The 12,228-nt window shown below is 36.4% G+C and overlaps 1 protein-coding gene across 2 annotated transcripts in view; it reads left to right on the plus strand.

Annotated features, from left to right (window-relative positions):
- Window positions 1–12,228, plus strand: part of LOC145988933 (calpain-D-like) — an 85,135-nt gene that overhangs the window by 38,678 nt on the left and 34,229 nt on the right. For both annotated transcript variants that reach the window (XR_014441801.1, XM_083124232.1), the window contains exons 7-8: window positions 5,525–5,722; window positions 7,703–7,867. Coding sequence is in view for 1 of the 2 variants with exons in the window: in XM_083124232.1 (XP_082980358.1) it covers window positions 5,525–5,722; window positions 7,703–7,867 (363 nt within the window). In the remaining variant the exon portion in view is untranslated. The remainder of the gene's footprint in view (window positions 1–5,524; window positions 5,723–7,702; window positions 7,868–12,228) is intronic.

Genomic DNA, 12,228 nt, shown 5'->3' on the forward strand with positions numbered 1-12,228 from the left:
ACATGCTGACAGACCTGCCTAAGCAATTACAAATATTGTATCACAGTGCAACAAGTACTTGTACATTAGGGTTATGACTTTTTGACTTTTTGTAGAACAATTGATTATTTCCTGTGTCATAAATCGCTGAACTTTTGTTCAAAGTTAATAAAAAAGGGTTTAATTCTGTCACCCCATTTAAAAATGTCACCCCTGATACAAAATTTCTAAAATCGTATGTAAGTAGTACATACATTTTGCAAGTAGTAGCACTATGACTTTCTGGAGCCTTCTAGAACTTCATAAAACATTCTAGAACTTACTAGAATTCTCTTGAACTTTCTGGAACAATCGTTGTTTTAGAGTATATAAGCTTCCCGACTGAGCAGCGGTAATTGTTTTTCTGAAACATCTCTGTACCAATTAATAATGCCCTCTTGCTGACAGACAAGTCAGAGTCATCTTAATGAAGTATTGGAAGATGCCGGTAGGCAGTGCTGGCACGTATGTTGGAGGGTGCCAACCAATAGCAGGACATCTGAGAATAAAGAGGAGACATCATAAGGCGGCCCAGTAGTGGATGTGACTGTGACTTGAAACGGGAGGGAAAGAATACTGTTATGCAGACTATATTCGGCAAACATTGTTTGCGTGGTATGTTGGGGAACAAAGAAAACTGAAGCTGTTTAGTGTGTAGTCTCAGTGTGACGTGTTGTGTATAATTGTATGCTTAGCCATTATTTTGTTTAAGTATGAACTATTCCACAATAATTCCAATCTCACCAAGCATTCATAATTGGGAAAAGAGAGACACGGTAGTATGTAAATACGGAGATACTAGTACTCACTTTTATCCACGAAGCTGTTTTTTTTTTTTTTTTTTTCTGATTGATTTCAGAGGCCACTTCCACCATCCTCGTTGGAACCTGCTGTACTGTTGCTTGGCGTGCTTCTTTTGTTTGTAGTTCTCTGGCTGCCACTAGATGCGCTGTTGTTAACTGCACGTCTGGGTCTGTGTTATCTGCTATTTCCCCTACTACAACAGTTATTGCCTGGAAATATTTGTACATAATTTGCAAATGTATATGATTTTGTTTGTTCTGTAATAGTGATTTTTCATGTCTTGCATTAATTAATTGTAAGAGCAGATAAAACCAAACTTCACAGTTTGCAGTTCTGTGTAGAAATGAGATGTGGGTGTTTACCTTCCCAAAAAGTGATTTTTTTATTAGAAATTGTACATTAAATGCTTGAAATTAATCTATCATCTTCTTGTCATGACTTGCTGTTGTATTTAGGGTTGTGACTTGACTTTTTTCCTATCGCTCCTAGTGGAGCATAGGAATTTCCATCTTGCCCGATTCTTCGCCAAACTCTTGACCTCCAACCATGTCTTCTCTTGTTGCAGCAGCTCCTGCTCGATTGTCCTTCTCCATATCCATCTGGGGCCTTCTCTCCTACGTGCTCCCTGGGGGTTCCAATCCAAAGTATCCTTTTCTATTGAGCCATCCGGTTTTCTCAGGGTGTGCCCGATCCATTGACATTTCCTCTTCTTTATTTGTTTTACGATTGGTTTCTGATTTGTGAGATGCCAAAGTTTCTCATTTGTAATTTTATCAGGCCACTTTATATTCATGATCCTCCTTAAGCACCTATTCACAAATGTTTGTAGTTGGTGTCCTATTTTATTTATTTGCTTCCAAGTTTCACAGCCATATAGTAAAACTGACTTAACATTTGTTTGATTTATCCTGAGCTTTGTTCTTCATCCAATTTGTTTACTTTTCCATATTGGATACAGTTGAATGAAAGCTATATTGGCTTTGCTTATTCCATTTTTGACATCACCTTCTGCTCCTCCATTTTTTGTTATTATTGCTCCAAGATATTGAAATTTTTCCACTTCTTCGACAATTCTGTTACCTATTTCCAATTTCTGCTTTTTTGTGTCATTTGTTCTCATTTCTTTTGTTTTTGTCCCCATTTATTTTTAATCCTACTACTTTTGATTCAGTTTCAATGTCTTTCAATTTGTTTTCCATATTCTTGAAGGACTGAGAACGGAGGCAAACATCATCGGCAAATTTGAGGTCCTCAAGTCTATCTGTCATTTTCCATTGTATTCCTCTTCTCTTTTTGTCCAAAGCTTTCCTCATTATAGTTCATCACTAATAGGAACAGCCGGACCCCTTGGTGGAGTGGTTAGCACATCGTGGCACGACACTAGGGGTCCCAGGTTCGAATCCTGGCCTGTGCGTGGATGTTTGTAAGTGTCCATTCACCAATTTCATCACGTCATCACTCATCTCCATCTTTGCAAATTAGCCAAAAGCTGCACAAAAAGCGAAGTAAAATAAAGCAAATAATAAAGAAACAACTAATAGGAACAAAGTTGGTGCTAATACACATCCTTGTCTTACTCCAGTTTTATTTGTTGTTGGTTCCGATAGCTGGTTGTTGTGCATAACTTGACACTTGCTTCCTTCATACATGTTTCTTATCAGATTTAGTATTTTACTAGGCATACCTGTTTCATGAAGAATCTTCCACATTTTGCTCCTATTTAGTGAATCAAAAGCTTTTTCGTAGTCTATGAAGACTGTATATAATGTTGTTTTCCATTCTGCTGACTGTTCTAGTATAATTCGGAGAGTATTTATATGATCCACACATGATCTATTGGAACGAAATCCTGCCTGTTCCTTTCTTATAGCTTCTTGTATTTGTTTATTCTATTTAATAATATTCTTGCAACTACTTTACTCGGAATTGATAACAAGGTTATTCCTCTCCAGTTAACTGCATTTTGTAAGATATCCTTTCTTCGGCAATTTAATAATCAATCCTGTTTTCCATTCTTCTGGATATCTCTCTGTTGTCTAAATTTGAGATATTAAGGGATATAAGAGTGATGCTGAAGTTTCTATATATGCCAACAAAATATCCGGTGGTATTCCATCTTTGCCTGCAGCTTTACCTTTCTTTAATTGTTTAATTGCTAGTTTAATCTCATCTAATTAGGAGTATTTGTGGTCACTTTCTTCAAGCCTTTAATCTCATACTTCTCACCAGTTGCTGATGCTTCTAGATTTTGAATTCCTTCTTGATGTTCTCTGTTTGATAATTCTTGGAAGTCGGTAACGCGTCTGACTACCATGCTAAAGGTCCCGGGTTCGATCCCCGGCCGGTTCAATTCCGGGAACTTTTCTAACGATGGAAGCGGCCCCGGCGCCCACCCAACGTCGAATAACATGGGTACCTGGGTTAAACCCTGGGGGGTAAAGGCAGTCAGGGGCATGATGCTGATCACATCATCACCACTCACGACCGGATCAAGAAAGTGTGGGGCGTTACCCCCTCACCCCCTATACGCCATCATGGCATGGTGCTATGCACAGGGGAGCACTTTACCTTTTATGTTCCCATCTTTCCATTTGCTCTTTGTCTGATGTAAGTAACATCCCAATAAGATCTTTAATCAGTTTGTTCTGCTGAATTTTCTTCCTTGCTAATTGTCTTGTTATATCGTATAGTTTGCCAGATCCTGTGGCTGAGTGGTTAGCACATCGTGCTGTGATGCCAAGGGTCCCGGGTTCGAATCCCGCTTGAGCTTGGTTGTTTGTAAATGTCCATTCATCAATTTCATCACTCATCCCCATCTTCGCAATTTAGCCAAGAGGCACAAAATGGGAAGTACAATAAACTAAATCAATCAATCAATCATATCGTATAGTTCTTTCAAGTTATTTCTGTTTGCAGCCTCTTCTGCTTGATCTGCTAGTTCATACACCCATTTCATTTTATCCTGTCGAACACTTCTTTTAATATCTTGATCTTTTTGTTTGTATAAGTTTGCTATTTCTTGTTTTTGTTGTCTTGCCCTGGTGTTGTTAAGTCATTGTTTCAATCCTCCATTTTCTTCATGTATCAGCTGAAATCTATTCTAGGGTTGTAGGAGAGGGGTATTTTTCCTACAATGGAAAATAAAAAACCAGGTGGGATATTTTGGGTCATCATTGGTTGCTCAACTATTTTCAAGGAGGAAGTAGAATTCTGCAATGTGTTCCTTTGAGAGACATGGATAAGTAATAAGCTACAAGGTTGATGATGAACAGTACTCCCCCTTTGTATGTAGTTTTGTGATCTACAGGTTAAATTAAGTTATAATGTACGTGGATTGGATGTAGTCACCAGCATTGTGTGCAACGTGTTGCCAGTGATGTGGAAATCGTAGTATACCTGTAGCAGCACCTGTTCTGTTGATGGTTCGAATGGAGGAGTCTATTGCCTGAAGAATCTCTCGGAATAGTTTGGAAGCGAAAGCCCTTCATCTTAGAGATCAAATCAGTCGCAGAGGCTTTAGTCCGGGGAGTATGGGGGATGGTAGAGCACTTGCTTTACCCAGGGAACTTTACCTTACCTTTAACTATTCCTATTTCTAGTGGGTGTAGTATCAGTTATTATAAACTGCAAGAAAATATCAGCATTGAGAGTTATGTATGAAACAAACAAAAATAAACATTTCCATTTGCAGTGAATACCTAAAAAATATTTGCTGGTAAATGTCCCACCCATATTTCTATTTTACATATGCATTTATTTTTATTGCTGGCAGGGTAGATGGAACATTATGGAGTTGTAGATTCTCTTGGTTTTATTCTCAGAATTATATACGTATCTTTTAGCCATAGACCCCTGAAAAATTTCAGTTAAGGCTTCACAAGAAACTTCCACACTCCTGGTTATGTGTAGCAGCACATTGTGCTAACAGCCTTGATTGCTATGATTAGAGCTTGGAAGTTGATTGCCTAAAAATCTCACAAAATGTGTTATGGATTGGCCTTAAAATTATTTAAAAAATAACATAAAAATGGTAAAAAATGACCTAATTTTTTTTGCTATTAAAATAAAAGCTTGATTCTTTTCATAAGAAACAACAGATTAGTTGAATAATTAGACAAAACCTATTGTTTTCTGGTTTAAACTACTGAAGCAAGATGATAAAAGCAATTTAGTGTCATTTACCTTCTTTTATATGTCTTTGTCCACCTTTTTCGCCAAGCTCTGTCCTTTTTTTGAATGAATGTGTTTGGTCACCCTATGTAAGTAGGCTTCACACAAAGTATTTTAAATGCTGGAGGAGAAATAAATGTACCACAATTAATTATTTAATCCATTGACTCTATTTTTGATTAATGTCAAACTTGATTAAGAGATCTTGTCAGGAAATTTAAATGCATAAATTATGCTACAAATTCATTTAAAATTCACGAAACAAGAGGGGAGGAGAGAAATAAACTTCAAAAATTAAGAAAAATGCAATAAAAAGCCACAAAAAATACTGAAAAATCGCCTAAAGGCTAAAAATGCAAAAAAAAAAAAAATGTTTTCTGGTTCTAACTTAAATTAAACAGCCTGATATCAGGTTTCGCATTGTCTTCAAGGCTCAGAAAAACAAGATGATTTATCATCAACTTCCAAGCCCTAGTTATGATGATTATTGGTATAAACCAATTCTTGTTCTGACAAATGTGCCTTTTTCCAGGCATGCATATTCCGTTCTTGATGTAAGAGACGTTTCGGGAATACGCCTGCTAAGGCTGCGTAATCCTTGGGGACATTATTCATGGAAAGGAGACTGGTCGGATGATTCGCCTATCTGGACAATGCAGCTACGGGACATGCTCATGCCACATGGAGCATCGGATGGAGTTTTCTGGATTTCATTTGAAGATGTTCTCAAGTAAGTTTTTGATACATTGCAACAAATGCATGAAAAATAAGAATGGAATGCAATAATAGAAACTAAATATTACGCTGTAAATAAATATATACGGGGTGTACCATAAATGATAGCACAAACTGAAACGGTGAAAAGTACACAATAGGAAAAATACACACATTGGGTTGCAAACTAACAGTTTGCGAGATAATTGCGAATGTATGGTTATGATCCACCACAGAGTTGATTGTACACGTCATATGCTTTTCATGTGACTGGTCCCATAGTCCTACTTAGTAGCAAGTAACAGAATTAAAAGGTTCACCATGCTAGACATTACTCTTTCTTGTCTTACCAAAGAATATTGTATTGTATGGTATGTGGCATGTTCAGCATTGTTCAGTTTCAAACAAAGAAACCTTGGAGTTTGCTAGGAGATGAGCGTTTGCAATCAAGTCAGTGGCAGATTGTAACCGTACATTCACAATTATCTCGCAAACAGTTCGTTTCCCACCATATGTTTACAGATACTTTTTTGCTTCTACTATGGTGTACTTTTCACCATTTCAGTTTGGACTATCACTTCTGGTATATGAACAATTACTGTGTTTGTTTATTTATACTTCTAACACATACTAAGTCTAATTTAGAATATAAAGTATTAAAATACGTATTAAAACTGCAAAGAAAATGGGTTCATATGTTAGCATAGAGAAACCTAAATACGTACGTGATTACAGGCCAAAACCAAGTGTTAGGTTATGATAGGATGGAATTAGAAACAGACTTAACTCAGGTATTCATCCTCTCATCTATGTCAAAGAATCTAAAGATTAAGCAGAACAGTAATTGGGTCCGTAGTTTTGTATGGGAGCAAGATGTGGTCCCTTACACATAGACTAAGAGTTTTTTAAAATGAAATCTTATGAAAGATTGACATTGAAGGAACTTGAACATGCCACCTGTGGTCACTGCAGGAGGTGAATGACCCAGTCAATTCCTCATATAATGCTTTCCATTTTTAATCTGATAGGTGCAACATCAGTTATTAGTACTAGTAAATTTTTTCTGTCCTTTGCTGGTAGTCAAAATTATATGTCAGTTCATCCATAGTAAAAATAAATAATGGAGATTTCAAATATAAAGGTGTCAGGTAATTTGATTCACATTCAGTTCATGTTTGTTGACTTTATTTATATTTCTTTTGTTTATTTACTTACAAGGTCTGTTCAAAAGTAACCAAAGTCTTTTTGTAAGGTTTGCATTTAAATTTGTTAAAGACACCCAACAGTGGTGGTGCCTAGCAGTGTCCTAAATTAACTTGGCCCAGTTTGAAAGCTGTTACTAACCGCAGCAACACAGTAGATTACGTTGAGTGCAGGTGTGTTAAGTGTCCATAGCATTTTTTAGTTACCCTGTCACGAAGGAGCTGGAAGAGCAGCAAGTATGTGTAAAATTCTGTGTGAATCAGAAAGCTTTCTAGACATGTACACAACACCTATGGCAAGAAATGTTTCAGTCAAACACAGTGTTACAAAATCCTCACCATGGCCCAAGAAAAGGTACAGCTAGACCACATATGTGGCAGAACAAGTGCTGGATTGTTCATCATGATAATGCATGTGCTCATTCCTCACTCATTGTCCGGATGTTTTTGGCAAAGCACCAGCCTATTCCCCTGATTTAACACTACCAGACTTCTTCCTCTTCCCCAAATTGAAATCAACCTTCAAAGGTCACAGATTTCAGACAATAGAAGAGATCAAGGAGAATTCGCTGCAGGACCTACAGGGCATTCCAAATCTGGGCTTACAGTCATTCTAAGAATGGAAGAAATGCTGGGAGCAGTGAGTGCACAGTGGAGGGGAGTACTTTGAAGGAGACAGATCCAAATAGCTACTGAACATTACCATTTTTTCAATTTTGTAAAAGTTCGGTTTCTTTTTGAACAGCCCTTGTATATATTTTGGTACTGATTCTCTGCGTAATTTTTTTCCCCAGATACTTCGATTGTATTGACATCTGTAAGGTTAGATCGGGTTGGAATGAAGTAAGACTTCGAGGCACTCTTCCACCTCTTGCATCATTGGACCATTTGTCGTGTGTTCTTCTCACTGTGTTGGAGCCAACAGAAGCTGAATTTACCCTCTTCCAAGAAGGCCAAAGGTAAGTCATTGCAGGAGTTACAGTTAATATGGAAACCTATATAGAGACTTACTGAAATACAGCATGGCCCAAAATGATTATCAGGGTTTCAAGTAGTTGGTATATTGCATCAGACAAAGGTAAATGTTTATATTGTACATGTACGATAAGAATAGTTGTGAAACTCTGCTACCCTGTCATTTGTTTCCCATCAATCAGAGTGGCGTAGGTGTATTACAAGATGCCGACTCCCGTTGAGAAGTACTTTTGTGTCGTTGAATTTGCAAGGTGTGGTTCTGCTGTTTCAGTTCAGTGAGCTTTTTGACAGCGATTTGGAAGTGATACTCCCGATAACAACATTTGTTTATTTTAATAAGTTTCAAACAACTGGATGTGTCTGCAAAGGAAGAGTTCTGGACGTCCAAGTTTGTCAAACGAAAGCATTGAGAAGCCTTGAATGTGTGCCATGTCACGAAAGGGCTCACATTCAACATTTATAAGGTACACTATGTAAACTTGTTGAACTGTTGTTTACTCCCATGTAAACTTTGTCCTTGTACCCCACATAAAAGGGAAATTAAACGACTATGAAACCCTGATAATCATTTTGGAACATGCTGTATTTTGTGGTTCATTCTACGAAGTTCCATGCAGCTACACAGACACTGAAGAAGCACTGAGCTGAGAAGCTTCCGAATTAGCTCATTATACATGCATGTTATCGATTGTTTCATCCAGTAGTGTATGCAGGATTTCATCAGGGGGGTATTTCTAAAACTGTTTATCCAAATTCACGTTACCAGTGTTTTATTACAGTTTAATTACTACTAATGCTGCTGCTGTTACTAATACCACTACTATTACTACTGATTAAGTAGTAGAGATCTACATAAATATATTTATGAAAGAAATAGAATGAAATTACTTTCTAGTGCTTTGATTTTTCATAAATTATAGGAGCATGTCTATTTTTTTGTGAAATAATTCTCTAGTCATGTACATGATATGCAAGACATTTTAATTGTGAAGAAAATCAATGAAAAGAAGCAAATATATTGAAATAATTCAAGTATGGAACTCACCCAGGATGATGAAAAGGCAAGATGTAGAATTCACACTCACTCTAAACATGTTGCTTGCTCAGTTCCACTGACTTTATTTTTGTGTTCAAAAGTTTTGAGTTTGAATTGATCTAAGTCCATTTTATGCACAGATAGGCTAATCAGGACTGGGCCTACAGTTTAAAGTGAAATTCGAACCACTGTGCAATGTGCCTCTACCAGTTACCGAACGTAAAACCATTCGACAAGGTGACGGCATTAACACTTCACCATCGGGGAGGCCCTCGTTCAAAAGTCAGTTTAGAGAGCAACACATTTATCACTTCTAGGTGATTCACAAAGCACCTCTTTAACATTATTTAGTGATGTGGATGTCTATTCACCATCACTTGAGAGTTCACAAGGGGATGCAAAATTAGTACCGGGAAGAACATTCGCAATAACGTCGCCACATTGTGACGAAGCACTTCCCAATGGCGTCGAATTTCACAATTCTCGTGAGACTCGCTGTGCTACGTTTTGCAAAAAAATTGCAAAATTGAACTTTGCGGTCGCTTAGGTTGTAAAGATTTATGTTCAAATTAGAAACGTGCCAATAGTACTCTCAAAATCTACTATGCACATCTGGATTGCCTCGCTGTTCTTACCAACTAAACATTTCCCAATATTTAAGCTCATTCTCGTTTGAATTCAGAAATTAAACGATGGAAAGGGAGACTGGTGACTGTGTATTATTGTTGGCCTAACCTTTGTCTGCATTAGCCGCTTACAATAAACCAAGAACTTTTTTTATTTAGTGCTCATTATTCACAGAACATTGTTGCCACCGAGATGCGAAACAACTTTTTTTTTAAATTTAAAATCATAGGTGCCCTCATATCTTACTTTCAAGAATTTGTGTTTATTTTCAAGGCATTCACTCTTAAATATACATGTGTTTGGAATGCTGTGCTTTTTTCGTTCTGCATGGGAATAATAATTCAAATATGTATTAAAATTACTATTGTCGCAGATCTTGGACACGGTCAGATTTTTCCATAGCATTTTCCATAATATTTCAAAAGCTCAAGGTGGGGTTTAAACCCCATAACCCCTCCTCCCTCTTGTGTACGCCACTGGTTTCATGCTAATTGTATTAAACACTGATATTGATAATGTACGTGGAATGGATATGTAGTTGGAACTTGCACTCAAGTTTTCCACTTGAGGTAGGAAATGAGAGTTAGAAACTGATCAAGAAAAATAAATGGTGCTACTGTAGGGAAAATGATACATTGGTTAGAACTAAAAACAACCATTTCAAATAACATAAAAAATCCTTCTACAACCAGACTGATTAGCAATGGGTAGAGGCATGCACATTTAGTTTGTGACAAAAACACGAAATGGGAAATAACACTATGTAATGTTAATTTTTCATGTTTCTGAAAGGTGTGAGGTGCATTTCCCTAGCCTGTTTTGTCACGAAATGATGCGAAATGAACTGCAAAATGCGAAATAGATTCGTAAACATGAAGTTTACCGTTTATATACCGACGCGACACTTTCTGAAGTCCGAAGTTTCCTGTGAGTTATGCAATTCACAGAAAATTGATTCATTCTGCTGCAAACATTTGAGAAGCGAAAATGGACCCCTTTATACAGGAATAATCTTAATATTCTGGTAATGATTTAATGTGCTATTAGAAGGGATATATTTATTTTGTGTAATAGTGCAGTTTGTAAATCAAATTTGGGATTATATTCACATTTTTAAAACCAAAATGTCATTTTATATGCTGCTTTTTCACCGCTATAACAGCGAAATTTCATTTTATTTACCGCTTTTGAACCCGAAAATGCCTCTGTTTTTGTACCGAAATTTTGCTTTTTTATTTACCAAAAATGCAATGGGTAACCCAGTGACGGAAATTGTAGTTGGGCTCACAATGCATTCAACTAATTCTAAAATTGAAGGATGCGTGTATGTTGATGATATAGTAATTAAGACTAAAACAGTTTGGTAGTCTCTAAGACTACAACACTTTTGCGGAGTCTAATTATCCTGGAAATTATGAAAGATTCAAAGTTACTTTTTATTTTTACACCAATTTTGACTAATTGAGATAAGAACTGATATAGGTATCAGTCCACCGGGTATCGAACAGTCTTCGCCATCTGTCTATTTTTGGATTTAAATTAGTGATTTAAATATTGAGTAACATTGCGTTGTAAGAAACATTTGTTTCATTTCTTAAATGAAAGTACAACGATAGAGTACAGAAATTTGAAAATATTCAGGAAGATGCTTACAATCTCAACAATTAGTGCTAGAAAATGTATCTCTAAATCACAGATAATTCCAAACTTTTTACTTTTTAAGTTCACTTTACGCACACATAGACTAATTGGGATAAGAACTGATATAGGTATCAGTCCACCGGGTATCGAACCAGGAACCTCCAACATTATACTCATCTATCTATCTATCTATCTATCTTCTATATATATATATATAAAAATGATTGTATGTGTATATGTATGTATATATATACATATATACACACCACCGATAGTGTGTGTATGTATGTATATATATATGTATATATATATATATATATATATATATATATATATATATATATATATATATATATATATATATATATATATATATATATATATATATATGCTGTCGGTGGTGTGTATGTATGTGTCTTGTGTTGTAGTTGTGCTGTCTAGTATGTTTGTGTAGTAGTTGTGCTGTCTAATATGTTTGTTTTGTCTTGCGTAGTAGTTATGCTGTCTAATTTGTTTGTTTGTCTTGTGTAGTAGTTGTGGTGTGAAGTTTGTTTATGTTTATATTGTGTAGTAGTTGTGGTGTGTTTGTGTTTATATTTTGTTATAGTTGTGATGTGTTTGTGTGTGTCTTGTGTAGTAGTTGTGCTGTCTAATATGTTTGTGTTCGTCTTGTGTAGTAATTGTGCTGTCTAATGTGTTTGTGTTTGTCTTGTGTAGTAGTTCCTCCATTCATATTGGGGGTTAGGCGTAGAGCTGACAACTCTGCACTGTAAAAACACATGTCAAGAAACAACAATATAAGGCCATGGATGTTCCCAAGGTAAAATATTCCGGAGGTAAAATAGTCCCCCGTTCGGATCTCCGGGTGGGGACTACTTTGGGAGGTCTCTGGACTAAGGATAAGATCTACATTAGGAATAAATATATTAAATTAGGCACTTGGAATGTTCTGAGCCTTTACCGGCCTGGGGCATTTAAGTGTACAGTTAATGAGATAGTTAAGTATAAATTAGATGTAGTAGCTGTCCAGGAAGTTAGCTG

Source organism: Lepisma saccharinum, chromosome 6 (genome assembly GCF_977018435.1).
Source record: "Lepisma saccharinum chromosome 6, izLepSacc3.1, whole genome shotgun sequence".
NCBI lineage: Eukaryota > Metazoa > Arthropoda > Insecta > Zygentoma > Lepismatidae > Lepisma > Lepisma saccharinum.